We start from the raw sequence: 22,039 nt of genomic DNA, 5'->3' as shown, positions 1-22,039 counted from the left end.
AGGTTAAGGGTGGCTTTTTGAAAGTTTCCCACAAACGGTGCCAAATGATGATGCGCAATCCGGTCGATCCTAGCTGCTGGTTACCTCGCCTCTGATGGAATCAGAGGTGCCTGAAACAAGGAAGAACTTGGAGACTTCTGGGGGGGATCCGGTTGGAACACTCCGAAGCTCAAGTTAGTGCTCTTGAGAAGGCAAGGGAAATGAAGAACTTCAAGACTAGAAAGTGCAAGAATCACATATCTCCTTCCTTGGGAGATGGGGGTCTTTTATAATCACCATGTACACTTACTTCCATACCTCTGCTAGTTCGGGTATCATTACCTTCGCTAGATCGGGTGTCATTTCCTCTATCAGATCGGGTGTCATTTCCTCTGCCAGATCGGGTGTCATTTCCTCCACTACCAGTTGCCAGTTGCCAGTTGCCAGTTCGGGTGTCATAACCTCCACTGTTTCTTGTCAGGGTCGTCTCTGCCACGTCTGAGATGGCGGTGGCAAGTGGCCGTTGGCGGGCCGCTATCACGTGTTGGACCCCTAATCAGTCAGGTACGCCGCCTCCGTGTACGGGCTTCCTGGGCGTCAGGTACGGTTGCTTAGTCAGGCGACTGGGAGCTGAAGTGGTGTGCGAGGTGATCTTGAGTCCGGATAAAAGTGTGGCCCGAACTGCCCCTGGGTGGGCAGTTCGGGTTTTTTGCCTTTTGTGCTCCTCGAAAGGCTCAGGACCTCGAAGGGAGAGCTTGGGTTCCTCCTTGGGGAGCTCGGGACTCTTTAGCTCGGAGCTCGGGTTGTAGGTTCTTCCTTTGGGGGAACTCGGGACTCCTTTTCTCAGAGTTCGGGTTGTGGGCCCGTTGCCATGCCGAACTGGCGCTTCTGCCAGGTCACTCTCGATTGCTTCCACGTGTCGCATGGCCAAGGGGTCGGGTCAAATCTCCCTCCATCAGAACCACTTCGATAAAGATATGGAGTAATAATACCCGAGCAAGTTAGGGTATACACACATGCAAAAGGACAAGCACCAAACCCATTTTGTTGACCAAAATGTTCTCATCATATTGTCTTGTTGTATACGCATTGGCAAAAGACCATTTAGTAAGTGGCACTATTTAATTTTCATTCTCTACGTTGCTTTATCAACGTCTTTGTTTTATTAAAGTTGTTAGCTTAGGGCTAGGGGACGTCAATCCTAAGATATTGGGTTGGACCAGGATAGCTTGAGTTGGGTGATCATTACAGTCCAGTCAGCACAAGCTCGGCCTGGAAATTTTAGGTTTGGGCTTAACTTTTATGTTTAGGTTCGGCTTGAGTCTGGGCCCACATCAGGTCTACAAATTTTAGAGTTGGGTTTGGGCTTAATACTTCAAGTCTGGTCTGGATATATTTAAACTTATATATTTTGTATATAATGTATACATATTGTTTTACATTATATTATATATTTTATATATAAATATTATAACATGGCATGTATAATTTATATTATAATTAATATTTTATATTATATAATATATAAAATAAGTTTATATGCATGTTATGTCATTTAATATGTAGATATTTAATGTTTTATATATGATTGACATTGGCTCAAAATCAGGCTTGGCCCAGGCACGGGCCTAAGTTATAGCCCTTATCATAAGTTCAAAGCCTAGCTCGGCCCATGATCACCCCTAGTTTGTGTCCAATGGATAGTAGGGCAAGTCACATGAGAAAGCAAAATGGTCCCACAAATTAATGGTAATTTGGGAATTTAGAAATGATTAATAAACACATGAAAGTTACATTACATGAGAAATTATTTTCAAAGTTAACTGACAGAAACCTATGAAGGGTTTAAAGGGTTGAAATTGAAAGTTCGAAGGGGTCTTTGCATGTGTTTTATTCAATGGACATTTTGTGGTAAGCGTTTATTAAAACATCGTTATGTCATCGTCAAATCAGTATTTTTTTCATATTCATCTGTACGCATTGATATTCACAAAAGTGGGTTTTGATTTATGCGTACGTCAATCGATAAAAAAACTTATTTTAACGCTTCCCCCAATGATTAAGTATTTATTCACTGTTTTGCTGATTTGGTGTCCAATAACATCTAATTGTCAATAAACAGTATTAAATATTTTTCTTAGTTTTGAAGACAAACTAAGTACAAATGTTTATTTAATAAACGGAAGCTATACCAAATATATACTTTGTCACAAGTGAAAATTCAGGGAGTTGGTATCATTACCGCCAAAGTACAGGATTTTAATATGCAATTTACTAATTTTCCCATCCATGAGATTCACACCAAAACATTATTCACATCAGCGAGAATGCAACAAGAACTGTGGTTTGTTTTGAATATTTTGCTTTATAGTTTTCAAAAAGAGCCTTGTTATATTTCTTTTCATTCTCATTATCATTTATTTTCTTTTCTGAAACCAGAATCTTTCCTTATTGTCCTAATACATTCTCTATTTTGGAAACAATTCAAAGCAATTGAAAACAAAGGAATGCTCTTAATTAAAGACATTGACGAATTTACACCACGCAGTTGACTTCATGTTTGTCTCAGGGCAGTAATTTGTACAGATTTTAAATTTTGAAAAAAAAAGGAATGCTCTTAATTAATAACTAAAGATTATTTAAAAAAAAATGCAGACAGGCCTAATGCAGATTGTTGAATTTCACTGTAGACCTATAAACATTTAAAATGTTAAAAACCCTCGTTTTATACATCAATGCCCACTACCCCAATTTTATTTTGGGCCTAAAAATTCTGACCCTGAACTGAATTATCATTCTCCCAAAGGTGCAGTACTGATGAGTTTTCCACTTTTCCTCTCTATTTCTTTTCTTGTTGTCTCTACCAACCATTTGATCAAAGAAATCCTATGGAGGGAGAGAGACTGAAAAGTTGGAGTAAAGTAAGGGCATTATTCTGACCCTGGCACCTGTTTATTTCTCAAAAGTTCAAGAAAGATATTTCCTAAAATGAAACTATAAAGAAAAGTTTTAAAATTATCAAGAAGTTGAGAGGAGGTTTTTGTATTTTACCCGATTCCCAACTGATATTCACTGAGATAGTGACATTCATTATTAACCTCAAAACCTCAACTTTCAAGGTATAAAGTGAAAAGATGGAAATAAAAGTAAACATTAATAAGGCACTCACTTCTTGTTCTCCTCAATCGGAGATTAAATAAATTGTTTCTCCTTATGACTCATTACACAAGAAATATAGTTAATTATTTAAACGATAAGTAAAAAACCTTTTTAAGGCACGAGGTACGGTAACATTCTGGGGTGCTCAATTTGAGTATAAAATCAAATATGACCATAAATGGGGAGTGTACTTGGTCAAATATTATAAGAGAGGAGAAAAAAAAAAAGTAGTCACATGGGTGCTAGTAACATTGCACCATTTTATGAGAAACGGTTCTGTGTAATGTAGTGTTGTAAGTATTGTTTTGCTTATTTTTGTTTGGAATTAATACTATGACTGTGTTATATAAACTGTTTTTTTGATAAAATAGCATTAGTTTTGTTTAGTATTAGTATTGTCAGTAATGTTTTCAATATGATCTATATTATTTAACATCTAAGATGATGTTATATTAATTTCACATCATTGCATCGCTGGCAGCAATATATCATTTTTTTAGAAAATATTGAATTTGACATTATTCCATACCACACTTTCCTGATTTCCAATACATGATCTAGAGTAACGTTTTTTCTGAAAAAACAATACCAAACAAGATGATGTTATTTGAAGCAATACTTTCTCTGATTTGATGCCTATGTGGCATCATTTTCTCAGAAAACGACATCGATGTCAAACACCCACTCTATGTTTGAAAGAGAAGTAGGAGAACCGGTCTAGGGACTGGGGTTTGGAGCAGAATAGGGATCAAAGGGTACAACCCATCATCCCTCTCATTGATACATCTTATCGTCTGCTTGGCATCGATGTCGTTGCTCCAGAAAACGGTGACACATCAACGCCATGTCGAAAAAATGGTGCTCCAAGAAACGTCTGTTTGTTTGGAATCGTTTTTCCATAAAAAATAATGCTCCAAGCCACGCATTCGAAATCGATAAGATGTGGTTTGGAGCAATGCCAAATTTGTCATTTTCTTAGGTTACAGCTCATTACTGCCAAAAAGGATGTGATGTGGTAACTAGTGATGTAAACTTCCTATAATGGATATCAGTGTACTAGTGCTAAAAATAAACATGGAGCAATGGTACCAAACAGAAAATATTATCGTTACTCCAAGAAACGTCCTACCTAACAGCAATGCTTCCAAACAAAAAAAATATATATATTGTTTTATCAGAAAATAATGCTTTCAACCCACACATCAGCAACATCGATGCCAAATAAATACTTACTCTCTCGGGTATTCTATCTTCGATGCCTCCGAGTTCTAACTATTATAATTAATTTATGGTTTATTTTTTATATCACGGCAATAGAGACAACATGCTTTGCTTATTTGATATTATTTGTTGTTCAGTTCAGGTACTTCTGTCGGTTACTGACTTCCAGCCCTCTTCAAATCCGCTGCTTGCCACTAGGCCCCATTACCATCTAGGCATCCACCAATTCCCCCCTCCTCCCCTACTCCTAACTCTTAACCTTTTCAAATTTCAAAACCACAATACTTTTATTTTAATCCATTCTCCCCTAACTATTGAGGAGAATAACCCACCATTCACCAACCAAATTTTAGAAAAATGCAACCCCACATTTTGCCTCCAACGACCCAACCCAAACCCGGTTTAGCCGGTGGTCACTACAGCTCTGCAGCCCAATCACCTCACACACTCGTAACGAGTTGATTGGTTGCACTTAGACCTTGCTGGTTGGGTGGGCAGGTGTTATCTGTAACGGGTGCCCCGAGAACCTTACCTAACCTAACGTTAAAAAAGCAGGACCTACATGCTACACCTACAACAGCTTATCGTATCACTGCCGTATCGGTTGCCTAAAATCTCAGCAAACATCTCAGAGGGGCATTTCTGTAACTTTAAACAAATCCTTTCCAGAAGGATAGAATGCCGAATCAATAAAACCAGCAGCATATTCCCTAGGGGTGTCAATTGTACCGGATTTTGTCCAATCCGACCCAATTTAATTTGAATCTATTATAAATGGATTAGGTCCAATCAAATCTAATGATATTTTAGATTGATCCAATTTAATATTTGGATTATTTAACCCATTTAAATTTGTTTTAATTTAGATTAATTCTTACCAAAATCTGGTCTTAGTGCTAAGTGGTAACGCTAACGCGCTTCCTTTCCTTATCGCCCATGGCTAGTCATCTTCCTATCTATCCTTCTCCCAGACCAACAGAGACTTTTTGCCTCTGCTTAGAGAGAGATTTGAGACAAAGGCAAATTATATCTCCTCCAGTTCTCAGTTTTCACCCTGGAATTTTGAAATTTTCAGACAATACTACGAGAAAATAATAATAATAATTTAAAGGGACAAAAGTAACCTGCATTTCCTCTTTTAATGACGATAATACCATCACCCTTCCTCATACATGCATACTTGACTCGCGCCAGGCCTGCCCTGCCCACGTTCTGGCGGGCTATTTATGTAATTGTAACGAAAAAGCAGGTTTAAAGCACCATGGGTTTGCGCACGGAATATCGGTAAGCCGCAACCTTCTTTCTCCGAGATTTAGTGTTATCGATGGATAGAACCATCTTTCCCGGCTCCTTCGACGTGAAGGAGGCGTGGACCGGTTGTTCTGAAGCTGCAACTCGTCTCGGTTTTTCGATCACCACCGTGTAGCTTCCCTCTGTGCTAGGCACAAACTCTGCGCTGTATTCCAACTCCCAACAACCAACCACTATGTCCCAAGTTATGGTTGCACCACCCTAGTAGTTATGCCATTGGTGAATTTAGTTTAGATTTCAGATGGGTCTGACGAGGATGGATTAAAGTTGAAATTTCATAATACATTTACCTCAATTCCCTCTATCTCTAAGTTCACTCTCTCTCCTCCTTTGACGGTGAACTCCGATGCCGGCTTTGGCGGACCGCTCTCCATATCCACGGCTCGACTCAGCCCACCGTACTGAACTGGAACGTTCTCTGGCCTTATGTACCTAACCAGACAGAGATCGGATTGGGGAAGTAAGAGTCCAGAACCATGACTCAGGAAGGAAATATCTTCGAATTTAATTATCTAATCAATGCAAGCACAGCAATAATAAAACAAAGAATTGAAGATGGAAATCCCGCCTGAGAACTTAAAATTGTAGTTAATATAAATTAAGATTGAAAGAGACAAGAGTAGAGTAGCTCCGAATCTTTAATTGGGACATAGAAGGCCACAAGCAACCGAAGTTGTTGAACTACATGCTCCCAATAACAAAAACCCACTTAGATTCTTCATCAAATTATCTAACGCAGTTCACATACCACGTAACCATTTGGGAAAAACCATCAAAATGAGTTCGAGAACATACTTGTAAAGGGTCTCTGCAACATTTCCTTCTCTAGCGATCACGAACTTGCTTTTGGTCCGTTGGGTGAGGAATGGACTAAACATTGCATACAACATACTGAAGTACCATGGAACGTTGATGAATATCTGATACATCAAAACTCATATTTCAGAAAAAAAAATGCTTAATTAATTACCATATTGGTCTGAAAATGCAAATAGATTACCTTCCGAGCCACCATTTCAGGATAATTATCCTGAAACAGAGAGAGGATCTGATTGAAGGCGACCCTGAGCTCTCTCTTGGGCATGTCTTTCAGGTCAGTCACCTGTATAATCGAATTTATCCCCCCAGGCTTGAAATGGAGAAGGTTTATACCCCTCTCGAGCACTTGAACTCTCCACCTAAGAAATTTCTCCATCTTCTCTTCGTCCCCAAAAACCTTGTCGTACATGTCCTTATCTTTGAAGACCCCGTAAGAATTATAACAAACGGGATGGCCTTCTCTGTCATAAGCATGCATATAAGCCACCACGCCTTCAAGCTCCTTAAACCCCAAATCCTCATCACAAATGTTCTCTGCACCGAACTCTTTTCTCCAGGCTAAGCATTTCTCCAACATGGTGAGGGCGTCAGAGACCCTGAAATCCCTGGCTCGGAGAAACTTTAACAGAATTACATCAGCCTTCTCGTCTCCACCCAAAAGGGGAATATTCCACATAGATTCAGACCCTTGAGAGGCCGACATCTTCTCTTTGAGTTCCTGCAGAGCCTTCTTCTCTGAAGCTTTGAGGTGAGAGATAAAGTAGGTGTCTTCTTTGAAGGAAGGAGAGCGAAGTGAAGTGGCCTCCATTAACGAACTAACAAAGCCTTTTTTTAATGGTTTCGGAGAGACTTTCGGATTGTCTTGTGGGGTTTGTGGGACTGAGAGAGGCGATGAAGCTTCCATTTACAATTCTGTGAGAAACCGGATAGGAAATCCGTAGGGGTAGAAGTGCAGAAGAGCAATACAACAAGAATACGTTAACCTTTTCTCTTTTATTTCTCTGTAGCCGAGAAGCTCTAGCTTCGATTCTCGGAGGTCTGAACTACATAGGTTTCTTGGGGTGCAGTAAAAGAGAAAAGGAAGGGGACAGACAAAACAGGGGTCGGAGAGTGGGAGTGGAGTGGAGGGGAGAAAAAAGAGAGAAGAGATTGTGTGTCTGCGGGTGAGTTGTGAGTTAAAAAAGAGAAAGAGAAGAGTTGGTATTCCCCAAAAACTTATTGGGGTCACGGTTATAAAATATGTGGAGCCGCGTTTGAGAGAATTCAAAACTTCAAATAGGATTCTTGCCTTTAAAAAAAAAAAAAAAAAAAAAACTTCAAATAGGAAACGGCAGGTCCGTGATAGAGAGCTCCTAGGGCACATTACGCACCCCTTCCCTTTTATGCCACCTGTGCAATACTGTAGCCCTGATTTAATGAGTCCTTCAGTTAAAGCCCATGTGCGCATCCTGATAAGATAGATAGCACTACGCAGTAGCAACCGAACTACCGATTCGAACAGGCCGGTCGGTCAAGAATGTTAAGTGGCATATACCCGCCTACCTACATAAGTTTATATTTTCAAGGAAATAAAGAAGAAAAATCATAGTGCAATTGGGTCGGGTTGAGATCAACCCAAGCCCAGTTTTTAAAATATGTATCCTTAACTAATCTAATTTTCATAGTCAGGTTGGATCATGTGAGTTCAATAAATGTGTGGGATTGTGGGATTTTGGCACTAGGAGAGTGTAATCAAGGATAAAAAAAAAAGGATTATACAATAGATAAGCGAATTTTAAGGCCTTAATAAAAGTAATATTTAAAAAAAAATCAAAAATATGTTTTTTTAAATAATATCAATTAAGGGAAAAAGCATTGTTCATCTTTTTCCTCTTGCAATCCATTCATTAGCATTGTCGTCCACCGCCATTTCTAGCAATGCCTCCACCTATTTCCGCCCACCTCCACCTCTGCCTCCAGCAACATTGTTAGAGGTGGGTGGAGGCGACGGCACTGGTGGTCATTCCTCTGCCCAACGCTACCACCTCCACCAACTAATGTTGTCGCCGCCTCTGCCTCCACCCACCTCTGACAACGTTGTCGAAGGTGGGCAGAGGTGGTGGCATTGGATAAAGGAATGACCACTAGCGCCGCCGTTGCCTCCGCCCACTTCTGGCAACATTGCCAGAGGCGAAAGCGGAGGTGAGCGGAGATAGGCAGAGGTGTTGCCGGAGGCGGCGATGAACGGTGGCGTTGATGAATGGATTGCAAGAGGAAGAAGATGAATAGTGTTTTTGCCCTTAATTGATATTATTTTAAAAAAGTTAACCTATTTTTGTTTTTTTTTTTAAATATTACTTTTATTGATATTAGAGCCCAAAAGTTGCCCTTATATGCTATAATCCCAATTTAAAATCTCTTACTAACTGCAACAGTTACTCTCCACAATTTTAACCTTTTACAAACCCTAGGTTTAGGGTTCCATTCATTCAGTCTTATCGACTCGGCTACGTATTGGCTTTTCTAACTTTGTTGGGTTGTTCTTTGGATTCATATTAAACTCAATTTGGAAGGAATAGAGTGTAAAATCTTATATTTTGTATTGTTTTATATATATTAATCAGACTTGTTCATGGGTTGGATTCGGGCTTAACTTTTGTCAAAATTCTAATGGGCCTGACCTAAAGCCCGAACTCGAGACAATGTAAAGTTGGGCCCGTGAACAGGTCTAATATTAATGGCTCAGTTTGAAGAAAGTAAAAATACAAACATATACAATACAAATGCATAAAAATAATATAAAATATAAAGTTTTACACTCTACATATTTACATTTGTACTCCTTCCAAATTAAGCCAATATATTTGTATTTGTACTCGTCCAATTAAGCGCCTGGACAGCAACGAGAGCAATTGCTGAAAGCCAATGCCCACAGCCCACCCAATAGTCAATATTTGTCCATAAAAAATAAAGTTAAAAAAAGAGCAAAGTCGTTTGCATTTGCTACGTACTTTGCGGGGTTTAAATTCAATTCCATTACCCTGGGTTCCCTTTGTTCAAGGGTTTTGACCTTTACATCATCTTGATGAATCAGATTCTTCTACAGTGAATTCATTGTTTGCCAATGAAGTTCGAGATTGGGACTGCACCAAAGTTATGGAGCTTTTTGACCCTTTAAGCATTGATCACATTTGCAAGCTTCTTCTATTACAGTTTGAGACCACTGAACCAGATTTCCTTGTATGGTTATTTACTCCAAAGGGTAATTTCACCACGAAGTCTGTTTACATAGAATTGATTAAGCAAAGAAGATCAAGCTCATTTACCAATGCACATTCTGTTCTATGGAAGAAGCTTTGGTCTTGCAAATTTTAGCCACCTGGAGTAATTACTTTTATATCTCAAAAATAACTAATCAATAAACTAGAATCATAAACGTGATAGCAAATTATAAATTATAAGGTGTTATTTTATCATAGAATTTCCCCCTTTTTTTAATATTTTTTTTCTGTACCACAATTTTTTTTTGTCACGTACTGCATTGGTAGCGATGCATTGTGGGTGCATTGGGCGCTTCCTTTAATTAATCTAATGTGTATACTGAATAAAATGTTCTAGTATTGCTCGAACTGATATTGCGTTACCACCATCGACTTACAAAGTCTCTAAACAACCTCCAACTGTAGCAAGACTATGATATCTATAAAAATAATCCTAGCAAGTGCACTAGTTATCAAGTAGTATAAAAAATATCGTTCCCACGGGGATTTAACAAAATAAGTATTAGAACCACAATTTTCCCTAATTATCTGGACAAACGAAATTCAGATTTGAGCAAAAACTACTGAAATTAAAGTAGAAAAAAAAAATAGAAGCAAAGGTGATCACTGATCGAATCTGCAAAGGATGGAATCGCTAGGGCTTTTGGTCCACCTAAGCAATGCAATGAATAGTTGTGGGTTTGATTTACCAATATTAGTTGTCATTCTCATAAGCTGAGGTCTTTCCAAATTTTATTTAATATTCTCTCTCGAGATATACTAAACCTACACCCATCAGGTAGTCCTTCGATCTCTCGAGTAAAACTCTAAAGATGAGAAGGAGTCGAAACCGAGGCTGATAAGGTGGATACTCTTGCTCCAAGAGTTCGATCTAGAAATCAAGGATCGAAGGGGAGCTGAAAATTCGGTGGCTGATCACCTAAGTAGGTTGGTGAAAGACGAGGGCTCCTCTCCCATCTGTTAGTTGTTTCCTGATGAGCAGTTGTTCCTCATGAGAAGTATGACTCCATGGTATGCTGACATTGTGAATTACTTGGTCACGGGAATTTTTCCTAATGACCTTAACAGACCCATAAAGAATAAAATCAGGTATGAGGCGAAATATTATGTATGGGACGAACCCTACCTATGGAAATTTTGTTCTGACCAAATGATTAGGAGATGTGTCCCTGAGGAGGAGCAGATGTCGATTCTAAGGTTTTGTCATAATTATGCTTGTGGGGGCCATTTTGGGCCAAAGAGGACTGCTCGAAAAGTCTTGGATAGTGGGGTGTATTGGGCCACCCTATTTAGAGATGCCTACTTGTTTTGTAAAAACTGTGAAAGATGTCAACAAACAGGTACACTATCTTGCAGGAATGAGATGCCTCAAACCCCCATTCTTATATGTGAAATATTTGATGTTTGGGGCATTGATTTCATGGGACCCTTTCCCCACTCTTGTGGTTTTTCTTACATACTTTTGGCAGTCGATTATGTCTCAAAATGGGTGGAAGCCAAAGCTACCAAAACTGATGATTCTAAATGTGTTGTAGGGTTTATAAAGTCTAACATCTTCAGTAAGTTTGGCATTCCTCGAGCCATCATAAGCGATCAAGGGACCCATTTTTGCAATAGAACAGTTGAAGCCTTGTTGAGAAGATATGGGGTGTATCACCGAATTGCCACTTCTTATCACCCCCAGACTAACGGGCAAGTTGAAATTTCCAATACAGAGGTAAAGTCCATATTGGAAAAGACGGCGAATCCAGGAAGGAAGGATTGGAACCTACGTCTAGATGATGCTCTCTGGGCATATCGGACAGCTTACAAGACCCCAATAGGTATGTCCCCTTACAGGTTAATTTTTGGCAAATCTTGCCACTTGCTGGTGGAAATTGAACATAGGGCCTATTGGGCAATCAAACAATGCAACATGAATATGGAAGAAGCAGGGAAGGAAAGGAAGCTCCAGTTGCAAGAGCTGAAAGAGTTGAGGTTAGAGGCATACGAGAATTCAAAAATCTACAAAGAAAAGACCAAATCGTTCCATGACAATGCACTCTTAAGAAAACAATTTAAAATTGGACAAAAGGTCTTATTGTATAATTCTCGACTTCAACTCATGCCAGGTAAGCTGTGTTCCAAGTGGATGGGTTCGTTTACTGTGACTAATGTTTTTCCCTATGGTGCAGCAGAGATCAAAAGTCTCGACACAGGTAAGATCTTCAAGGTGAATGGACATCGATTGAAGTTGTTCCACGAGGATACAAATGTCCCCTCTACGGTAGACATCTCGTTGGACATTCCTCGGTATTCATTGGATTAAAGGAACAAAAAGAGGACGTCGAGCATAACGACGTTAAACAATTGCGCTTCTGGAAGGCAACCCATTATGTTTAGTTATTTTTTTTATTTTGTTTGGTTTTGATTTTTGTGTTTAGCAGGAACCTCAAAAAAAAAAAGCGAACAGGGAAGTACCCCCAAATCCTTCTACTTTATGCATAATCACATACATTGGGGACAATGTATTACTTAAGTGTGGGGGTATTAGGGAAATCTGATGGAAATTTGGGATACCTTACCGTCTTGAAATTTCTACTCCCGAAAACTTATCCTTGAACGATTTCAACTTATCAGGAATCATGTGCTTAGGCTGAATAGATAAGATAGGATGCAAACATGACTAACTGAATCTTTCTTGGTTGCATATGGTACCTCATGATTTTAATCGATCAATAGGCAAGATGCATAAGGGTTTGATTGATTTTCACATATTTATCTATCAAACAGGGGTTGATTATTCTAGAACTTGTTGTGTTAGGCATATAGAGACCACAATCAATGAATTCATGGATCAGGTAGTGAAACCCTGTGATTTTTGTGAAAAAAAAGGGGGGGAGTTTGAAAATAAAATCGTGACTAATGTGAGATGGAATCAATGTGGTGTACTCCCCTCTGATTGGTTCGATCATTGCTCCACTGGTAGCTGTTTGATGCCATCTCCTCTATTAGGTCATAAGCTTCCTCCGGTGTTTTCCTCATGATCGTACCACCTGCGGCTGCATCAATAATGGATCGATTAGAGGGGTTAATACCATTGTAAAAAGTCTGAATCTGTCGCCAAGTTGGTATCCCATGGTGAGGACACTTCCTAAGCATCTCCTTGAATCGTTCCCATGCTTCATACAAGGATTCCCTCTCAAATTAAGCAAAAGTAGTAATATCATTAATTAACTTTGCTGTTTTGGAGGGTGGGAAATATTTAGCCAAAAAATTCTGGGTTAGATCATTCCAAGTGGTGATACTTCCTGCAGGGAGTGAGTTAAGCCAATCTTTAGCTCTATTACGCAATGAAAAAGAAAATAATCTAAGCCTAATAGCATCATCACTAACTCCATTATGTTTAAACGTATCACATATTTTTAAGAAGTTAACAATGTGTGCATTAGTATCATCACTTGCTAACCCACTAAATTGAATGCTTGTTTGGATCATTTGAATTATTGCAGGCTTGATTTCAAAATTGTTGGCATGAATGGTGGGCTTGCAAATGCTGGATGTCGCCCCATCAATGTTTGGATAAGCATAGTCCAAGAGGGTGTGATTTCCTTCTGCCATCTCTCCTTCAATCTCTATGGCTGGTTCGCAAATAACAACCTCCTCTCTTGCTTTTTCTTTGTTGGCCCTTTGCAACAAGCGAAGGGTCCTCTCAATCTCATGATCGAATTTTGCTAATCCTTCCTGTCTAGTGCGTGTCATGCACTAGTAAATCTAAACCAGCAAGAATTCGAACAAATAAATAAAAATAATCATAGAAATAAAATAAAAATAAAAACATAAATAAAATGTCCAAATTAATCAAGGTTAACAAATTCTAATATTCTTTTAGGATTAAATCTCTGGCAACGGCGCCAAAAACTTGATAGCTATAAAAATAACCCTAGCAAGTGCACTAGTTATCAAGTAGTATAAAAAATATCGTTCCCACGGGGATTTAACAAAATAAGTATTAGAACCACAGTCTTCCCTAATTATCTGGACAAACGAAATTTAGATTTGAGCAAAAACTACTAAAATTAAAAACTAGAAAAAGAAAATAGAAGCAAAGGATGGAATCACTAGGGCTTTTGGTCCACTTAACCAATGCAATGAATATTTATGGGTTCGATTTACCAAGATTAGTTGTCATTCTCATAAGCTGAGGTCTTGCCAAATTTTATTTAATATTCTCTCTCGAGATATACTAAACCCTAGCAATGGCACCAAAAACTTGATAGCTATAAAAATAACCCTAGCAAGTGCACTAGTTATCCAGTCTTTTATTTAAATTGGCTATTTGCGCAGATAAGGATGCAAAGGAATCAATGTGGTGTACTCCCCTCTGATTGGTTCGATCATTGCTCCACTGGTAGCTGTTTGATGCCATCTCCTCTATTAGGTCATAAGCTTCCTCCGGTGTTTTCCTCATGATCGTACCACCTGCGGCTGCATCAATAATGGATCGATTAGAGGGGTTAATACCATTGTAAAAAGTCTGAATCTGTCGCCAAGTTGGTATCCCATGGTGAGGACACTTCCTAAGCATCTCCTTGAATCGTTCCCATGCTTCATACAAGGATTCCCTCTCAAATTAAGCAAAAGTAGTAATATCATTAATTAACTTTGCTGTTTTGGAGGGTGGGAAATATTTAGCCAAAAAATTCTGGGTTAGATCATTCCAAGTGGTGATACTTCCTGCAGGGAGTGAGTTAAGTCAATCTTTAGCTCTATCACGCAATGAAAAAGGAAATAATCTAAGCCTGGTCAACTCAGGGCCCGTGCTGCAACCAACGCTATGGTGGTGAGTTCACACTCTAAGAATCATCATTTTCCCATTCTTTCGTTCTTCTCTTTGGTACTAACTGACCTCCTTTTGTCAGGTGAACACCGTCGTGCACTCATTGACCCTTCAGTCTGATAGACATCTGAAGCGGGCTTTGGCTGCTGAGGAGTCATCTCGCGTAGCTCATACTAACCTAAGGGCAGCTCGGTGTAAGATCCATCCGTTGGAAGGTGACGCTGCAACTCAGAAGAGCTTCATTGAAGTTCTGTTATCAGAGAAAGAGGAGCTAGCCCACGAGAGGGACAGGCTGAAAGCTGAGGTGAACAGGCTCAGAGTAGGCCAGAAGGCCTTAAAGCTCGAGGTGGAGAGCCTCAAGGTGGGTCAGGAGGCTTCGCAGCTCGAGGTGCAGGAACTTAAGGAAGCCAAGGGGGCCCTGGAACACGAGGTGGAGTACCTCAAAGCTGATATCAAGGAGAAGACCGAGATCTTCGATCAAGCTCTCGGGGAGACGAAGGTCTAGGCCGTCATTGACTACGTCAAATCATCTAGGTTTTACGATGTGATGTCGCAGGTCTACCGTAGGGGGTTTAAGCTCAGCAGGTGGTTGATAAGGCATACATACCCCGACCTCGACACAAGTGCCATCACCACCTGGAGGATCACAGACGACATGGCCCACCAGGCCATGGATGATCCAGATTCCGAAGAGGAGGGCGACGATGAGGAGGCTGGTGCTACCGACCTGGCTGACACCCCCGAAGAGGCTCTGAGTGAGGTCGACAAGCCTTCGAAGTAGTTGTGTGCTCCTTGTACTCTGGGCCTGCGAGCTCAGTTTTACTTTCTCTTTTTCTTGATCCTTTGTACTGAGGTTTTTGTAATGGAAGCACATATTATGTAATGAAAGTACATATTTTATTAAGTATTTGTGTAATTCTCTTCTGCTGAAGTGTTTGTCTTTACCGCTGTCACCCCGAACTATTTCCCTATACTTAGTAGGGGTGACCATAAGATTTTACAACATACATCGAGGGGGACATAGTAAGGCGCGTGCCCGACTTGTCTACCTGGCTACTTAGGTTAGTGTTTACCCCTATCAGCGTATATCGAGGTAGGCTAAGCGTTAGGGAGTTCGTACCCAAGACGCCTTTTGTCCTTGGCATACTAGGCCTATGCTGGCGAGACAGTTAAGTCATGCATAGCGTCGAGGTCTTCAGTTAGCTCGGCGCATTGGCCCTTAGGCTAGAGGGAGTGACTCGTGGTCCATTCTCCTAAAGTCTGCCCCTGCCAAGGGGGTGACTAGGTCTCGTGTTGTCGAGTCGTCGCTAGCTCGATGAATTGGCCCTTAGGCTCTAGGATCGACTCGTGGTCTACTCAATTCGGTGATTTATGGATAATATTGTCATAGTAAGGCATAGTAAGGCATATGCCCGAACTGTCTTCTGGTCATATGCCAAGGTGAGCTAAGCGTTGAGGAATCTGCTGGTCTGCTTGCGCCCCTGATACGTCATGTACTATGGTGGTCCCTTAAAATTTGTACGCGTCATAGAGGTGGCTAGGTTATTATGCCAGAGTCTGTTAGTTCGGCATTTTGACCCTTGAGCCCTAAGAGACTCGTGGTCTGCTCTCGGAGTTTTATTGCACCGAGGTCTTTGTTAGCTCGGCATTTTGGCCCTTAAGCCCTGAGAGTGACTCGTGGTCTACTCAATTATTTATATGTAATACTGCCTTAAGTTAACAATATTCCATGCCCGAGGTACTTGTTCCCCTTCTAGGGTTTCGAGCTCATACATTCCTTCCCCGAGTACTCACTTTACTCGGTAGGGTCCTTCCCAGTTCGGACCGAGCTTGCCAACATCGGACTTAGGCACCATAACCTTACGGAGAACCAGGTTGCCAACTCGGAGAGTCCGCTTTTTGACCCTGGCGTTATAGTACCGAGCTACCCTTTGCTGGTAGGTCGTGGTCTTGATGTATGCGAGGTCCCATACTTCTTTAAGCAAGTCGAGGTTGGTGTGTAGCTCATCTTCATTCGCCCTGTCATCATGCGCTTCTACTCTCAGTGAGGGAACTTCGACTTCGGCTGGAATGACTGCTTCGGTGCCGTAGGTGAGGTTAAAGAGGGTTTCTCCAGTGGCGGTCTTTTCTATGGTACGATAGGCCCATAATACACTGGGCAGCTCGTCTGCCCATAATCCCTTAGCTCGGTCTAGTCGCGCCTTTAGTCCGCGAAGAATAGCTCTGTTCGTGACTTCCGTCTGACCATTTGCCTGAGGGTGCGCCACTGAGGTGAAGTTCTGCTGAATTCCCATGTCTCGGCACCAGTTTTGGAATTTGATGTCTTCGAACTGCTTACCATTGTCTGAGATCAATACCCGAGGTAATCTGAAATGACACACTATGTTCTTCCAAAAGAAGTTTTGCACATTCCGAGCTGTGATTGTTGCGAGAGGTTCAACTTTGACCCACTTTGTGAAATAGTCAACTGCCACCACTAGGAACCTCCTTTGTCCTGTAGCCGGTGGGAATGGTCCGAGTAAGTCAATCCCCCATTGTGCAAATGGCCACGGGCTAGTGAGGTACTTTAGGTCGGCGGCAGGTCGGTGGTGGATGTTGGCGTGCTTCTGGCACTTGTCACATTTTTGAACGAGCTCGGTCGCATCTGCCTTCATCATTGGCCAGTAATACCCTTGTCGTAGTGCTTTCTGAGCGAGGGCTCTACCCCCCAGGTGTCCACCGCACAGGCTCTCATGAGTATCGTAGAGGACGAGCTCGGCTTCAGAGGGTCGCAGGCAGCGCAACTAGGGGAGCGTGTAGGATCTTCGGTACAGTCGTCCGTCTATCATGACGTATTTGGCTATATGGCGCTCTACCCTCCTGGCGGCATTACGATCTACAGGGAGGGCCCCATGTAGCAGGAAGCTCGTGAGCGGATCAATCCAGCTCGACTCTGCTTGAACGACGGGAGCGACCTCCTCTGCCCCCCTGAGAATGCTAGGCCGAGGCAAGTTTTCTATATACACAGTCCTCATGGTGTTATCTCCCATGCTGGCTAACCGTGATAGGGCATCGACCTCAGCGTTCTCTGATCTCGGGATTTGCTAGATGAAGTGTTACTGGAAGTTGTGCAGAGCCCCTCTTACTTTGGCTAAGTATGCTACCATGGTTGGCTCGCAAGTTTCGTACTCACTCAGAACCTGATCGACCACAAGCTGGGAGTCACTGTAGACGACGATGTACTTGGCTTTCACTTCCTTTGCCAGATCCAACTCGGCTAGCAGCGCCTCATACTCTGCTTCGTTTTTGGATGCCGCAAACTTAAAGCATAGTGCGTACTCCAGTTTCACACCGCTTGGCCTGTACAGAATGATCCCAGCTCTGTTGCCCAGCCGATTTGACGAGCCATCTACGTGAAGGATCCAGGGTTCTTCATCCCAATTCGGGCTTGGCCTAACTAGGAGAAATGTCGCGCTAGTTGCTACTTCGCAGGCCACGACGCTCGAGTTCAACCAGCCCGGGAACTCCGAGCTCTCCCGTACTGGGGGCCTCATGTTCCACCAGCCTGGGGACTTCGGAGCTAAAGGTGCATTATGCGACGAAATCTGCCAAGGCTTGGGCCTTGATAGCAGTTCACGGTTTATTCCGGAGTTTGTACTCGCTAAGCTCGATGGCCCACTTTGTCAACCTTCCCGAGACCTCGGGCTTGAGAAAAACTTGCCTCAGAGGTTTGTTGGTAAGGACAACGATGGTGTGAGCTTGGAAGTATGGGCAGAGCTTTCGGGCTGCTATCACTAGTGCATAGGCTAACTTTTCTATCTCTGGGTACCTTGTCTCTGCTTCTTGCAACACTTTACTAACATAATAGACGAGTCATTGGACCCGATCTACTTCTCTTATTAGTACCGAGCTGACCACCTCGTCACTTGCCGAGAGGTATAGCTCTAAAATATCACCCACTTCGGGTCGGGCTAAGACTGGAATGATGGCAAGGTGTCTTTTGAGCTCGTCGAACGCTAGGCTGGCACTCTTTGGTCCATTCAAAGCCTTTGCCTTTTATGGCCTTAAAGAAAGGTAGGCAGCGATTTGCTGACTTGGACAAAAAGCGACTCAAGGCGGCATACCGGTCGTTCAGCTTCTGAACCTCCTTTAACTTCCGGGGAGGTCTCATTTCTAGGATGGCCTTGATTTTGTCCGGGTTGGCCTCAATGCCTCGCCGGTTAACGATGTATCATAGGAATTTACCCAAGGTGACACCGAAGACACACTTGTTTGGATTTAACTTCATATTAAATTTACATAGAATTTCAAAAACTGAGTGTAAATCTTGTACTAATTCATGTGAGAATTGGGTCTTGACGACCATATCGTCTACATAACACTCTACTTTTTTGCCAACTAGTGGCTCAAACAACTTATTTACAAGTCTTTGAAAAGTGGCCCCAGCGTTTTTCAACCCGAAGGGCATGACCTTGTAACAGTATAGGCCAAACTCGGTTATGATAGCAGTTTTCTCTTCATCAGTTGGGTCCATCCTGATCTGATTGTAGCCCGAATAGGCATCCAGGAAGCTCAGCAACTCGTGCCCCGAGTTCGCGTCCACTAGACGATCGATCCTGAGAAGTGGGAAGCAGCCCTTTGGGTAAGCTCGGTTCAGGTCGGTGTAGTCAACGCACATGCGCCATTTATTGTTGGCCATTTTCACCAGAACGGGGTCGGCCACCCAGCTCAGGTAATGAACCTCCTTGATAAAATCGGCTGCAAGGAGTTTCTCGACCTCCTCGTCGACTACCCTCCACCGCTTTGGGGCTAAGTTGCATTTCTTCTGTCTAACGGGCCTAACTACAGGATCAGTGTTGAGCCTATGAGTTATAATGCTGGGGTCTATGCCGGACATTTTTGTCGTTGATCATGCACAAACATCTAAATTTTTGAGTAAGAAACTTACCAGTTGAGACCGCAGGGGCACCTCAAGAAGCGCCGATCTGAAGTACCCGAGCTAGATCCTTTGCCGAAGCTGAGACGGGAATGATCTCTTCAGTAGGTGTGGCTCGCTCCGCGAACTGCTCCACAGGTCGTTCTAGCTCGAGGTCGTCTGCTACCTTGGCCTTTCCTTTGAGGGCGGCTACGTAGCACTTGCGGGATTCGAGCTGATCGCCTCACGTCACCCCGACTCCAAAGTCTATAGGGAACTTCATCGTCAAGAGGTAGGTGGAGACTACTGCTTGTAGGGCGTGGGTAATGGGCCGACCTACTATTGCGTTGTACGGGGAGGGGGTCGCAACCACTAGGAAATCGTGGTTGAGCCTTACCATGTTGGGCCAGGTGCCGACCTCTACAGGTACAGTGACTCTCCCCAAAGGCCTGACCTCCTCACCACTGAATCCCACAAGTGGAGTGTTTGCGGGCTTCAGGTCGCTTTCCTGGAGCTGTAGCTGTTCAAAGGCCATCTTGAAGAGAATATCTATCGAGCTGCCAGAATCGACTAGGACGCGCTTGACCTCGAAGTTGTTGGTCTTGATCTTTATGGCGAGCACGTCATCATGGGGATAATGGACCCCTCGCGCATCGTCCTTAATGAAGAAGATCGGTTCCTCCATCCTTGGCCGCTTTGGGGGGTTAAGCTCTTCCCTAGCGGCCTCGTGGGCTGATGACCGAGCTGTTGCCGAAGTGCAGCCCGCGACAATTGACCCCCGACAATGACATGGATGGTCCTCCGAACTGGTCTCTCATCGGGAGGTTGCCTTTGCGGTTGTTCTGCTTGTCTGCTGGACTCAGGAGCTTCTTTTCCCTGCTCCCCGTGCCTACCTGCTTTATTATTATTATTATTATTATTATTATTATTATTATTATTATTATTATTATTATTATTATTATTATTATTATTATTATTATTATTATTATGTTGTACAAAATTTCTCAGATATCCGTGATGGATAAGTTCTTCTATCTCGTCGCAGAGATTCTTACAATTTTCAGTACTATGACCGTGATCTCTAGGGAAACTACAATACAAGTTTTTATTCCTAAAGCCGAGGTGGCCACTTCACATATGGGGCGTCCTTGATTGCCATGAGGATCTCGGCCCGCTTTGTGTTGAGGGGCGTATAATCCCTTTCTACTGTCGGAGCTCGGAAAGGCTAAATTGGCTTTGCCCCCTGATAGCTATGAATATATAACCCTAGCAAGTGCACTAGTTATCAAGTAGTATAATAATATCATTCCCACAGGGATTTAACAAAATAAGTATTAGAATCACAGTCTTCCCTAATTATTTGGACAATCGAAATTCAGATTTTAGAAAGCAATAACTACTAAAAATAAAACTGGAAAAAGAAAGTAAAAGCAAGGGTGATTACTAATCGAATATGCAAATGATGAAATCGCTAGGACCTTTGGTCCACCTAACCAATGTAATGAATATTGATGGGTTCGATTAACCAAGACTAATTTCCATTCCCATAAGCTAAGATTTTCCCAAATTTATTTAATATTCTCTCTCTAGATATACTAAACCTACGCCCATCAAGTAACCCTTCGATCTCTCGAGTAGAGCTCTCAAGATGGAAGTGCATTAAGTCCAAGAAAACCATTAAATTCAGATGAATCATGTATATATATCTCTATATACCATTCAATTCACACTATGAATTATTCTGTCAATTATGTGAATTCCTCTCTCAATTCATTCACATAACCCAAATCAATTAAGAGGTAGCCAAGCTCTTAATTGCATTAAGCACAATAATTCATAGACTATATGGAAATCACAATCTTGGATAAATCAAGAAGATAAAAATATATTCATTAACATGGTTAGGTTTTCCATAGCCCAAGCAAGAAACAAATCAGTTCATGATGGAAGAATTAAAGCAAACAAAGGGGAAGAAAGAACTCTTGAATTCGCCCATGGTGCTGAGATCTCCTCTTCTTGCCGCCACCTTCTTCTTGAAGTTTCTTGAATTCTTGAACCTTTCTTGAACCCTTCTTGACTGATTGCTCCTTGCTTCTTGATTCAAATCAGAAATTGAGTGATTCAGTGATCAAGTGATTAAGTCCCCCCTTAAAGCTGGTCCGCCCCCTCCTTTATATAGATTAAAGGGGAGGGGGTGGTCTCCTACTTTCTCTTGAAGTTGATCTTTACAGAAAATAGAAAGTCCTATCATAATTCTAATCTTATCTCTTTATCTCTTGAACTCAATCCCTTTTTCACTCTAAGATTACATCAAGACTTTGGATCTAGAAGGATTCTTCTTAGTTTCTTGGTCTTGGATTCGTAGTAGACTTCCTCTGCGATTTGGGCTTCAGCCAGGCTTTTCTGCGAGTTGGGCTTCAGCTGTGGATTGGGCCTTCCTATGAATTTTCCGCAACTTCAGGCCCGGAATTGACTTCGATGCAGGCCTAATCTGCGAAATCCCAAAACATGAAAGTTGTGGATTTTTCTCTTATCTTTCCAGTGGATCTTGAATTATCCCATTTGGAGTTCGGAGAC

The 22,039-nt window shown here is 41.9% G+C and overlaps 1 protein-coding gene and 2 non-coding genes across 3 annotated transcripts; 2 read left to right on the top strand and 1 right to left on the bottom strand.

Moving 5' to 3' along the window:
- Nucleotides 1-5,463: 5,463 nt before the first annotated feature.
- Nucleotides 5,464-7,699, bottom strand: LOC104602504 (patellin-6-like). Its single transcript, XM_010266223.3, has 4 exons — nucleotides 6,671-7,699; nucleotides 6,466-6,590; nucleotides 5,961-6,102; nucleotides 5,464-5,871 (listed from the first exon to the last, which is right to left on the bottom strand). The coding sequence occupies exons 1-4, from the start codon at nucleotides 7,391-7,393 to the stop codon at nucleotides 5,611-5,613; spliced, it is 1,251 nt and encodes a 416-aa protein (XP_010264525.1). The 5' UTR covers nucleotides 7,394-7,699; the 3' UTR covers nucleotides 5,464-5,610.
- Nucleotides 7,700-12,861: 5,162 nt separating this feature from the next.
- LOC148802174 (small nucleolar RNA R71) lies at nucleotides 12,862-12,968 on the top strand. The gene has a single exon (XR_016083235.1). It is a non-coding gene; the product is annotated as a small nucleolar RNA R71 (small nucleolar RNA).
- Nucleotides 12,969-14,287: 1,319 nt separating this feature from the next.
- Nucleotides 14,288-14,394, top strand: LOC148802173 (small nucleolar RNA R71). The gene has a single exon (XR_016083233.1). It is a non-coding gene; the product is annotated as a small nucleolar RNA R71 (small nucleolar RNA).
- The last annotated feature ends 7,645 nt before the right edge of the window (nucleotides 14,395-22,039 follow it).

The sequence above is a fragment of the Nelumbo nucifera genome, chromosome 2, assembly GCF_055504915.1.
Source record: "Nelumbo nucifera cultivar China Antique chromosome 2, China Antique-T2T, whole genome shotgun sequence".
Classification (NCBI taxonomy): domain Eukaryota; kingdom Viridiplantae; phylum Streptophyta; class Magnoliopsida; order Proteales; family Nelumbonaceae; genus Nelumbo; species Nelumbo nucifera.
Note: the sequence above shows the minus strand (reverse complement) of the source record. Positions and strands in the feature narration are given on the sequence as shown.

Excerpts from the sequence above, each read along its gene's own strand:
- LOC104602504 (XM_010266223.3), bottom strand. The coding sequence starts at position 7,393 with ATGGAAGCTTCATCGCCTCTCTCAGTCCCACAAACCCCACAAGACAAT. Across the intron at positions 6,591-6,670 it reads CTGAAATGGTGGCTCGGAAG|ATATTCATCAACGTTCCATG; the intron begins GTAATCTATTTG and ends TTGATGTATCAG. Across the intron at positions 5,872-5,960 it reads TAGAGATAGAGGGAATTGAG|GGTGGTGCAACCATAACTTG; the intron begins GTAAATGTATTA and ends CATAACTACTAG.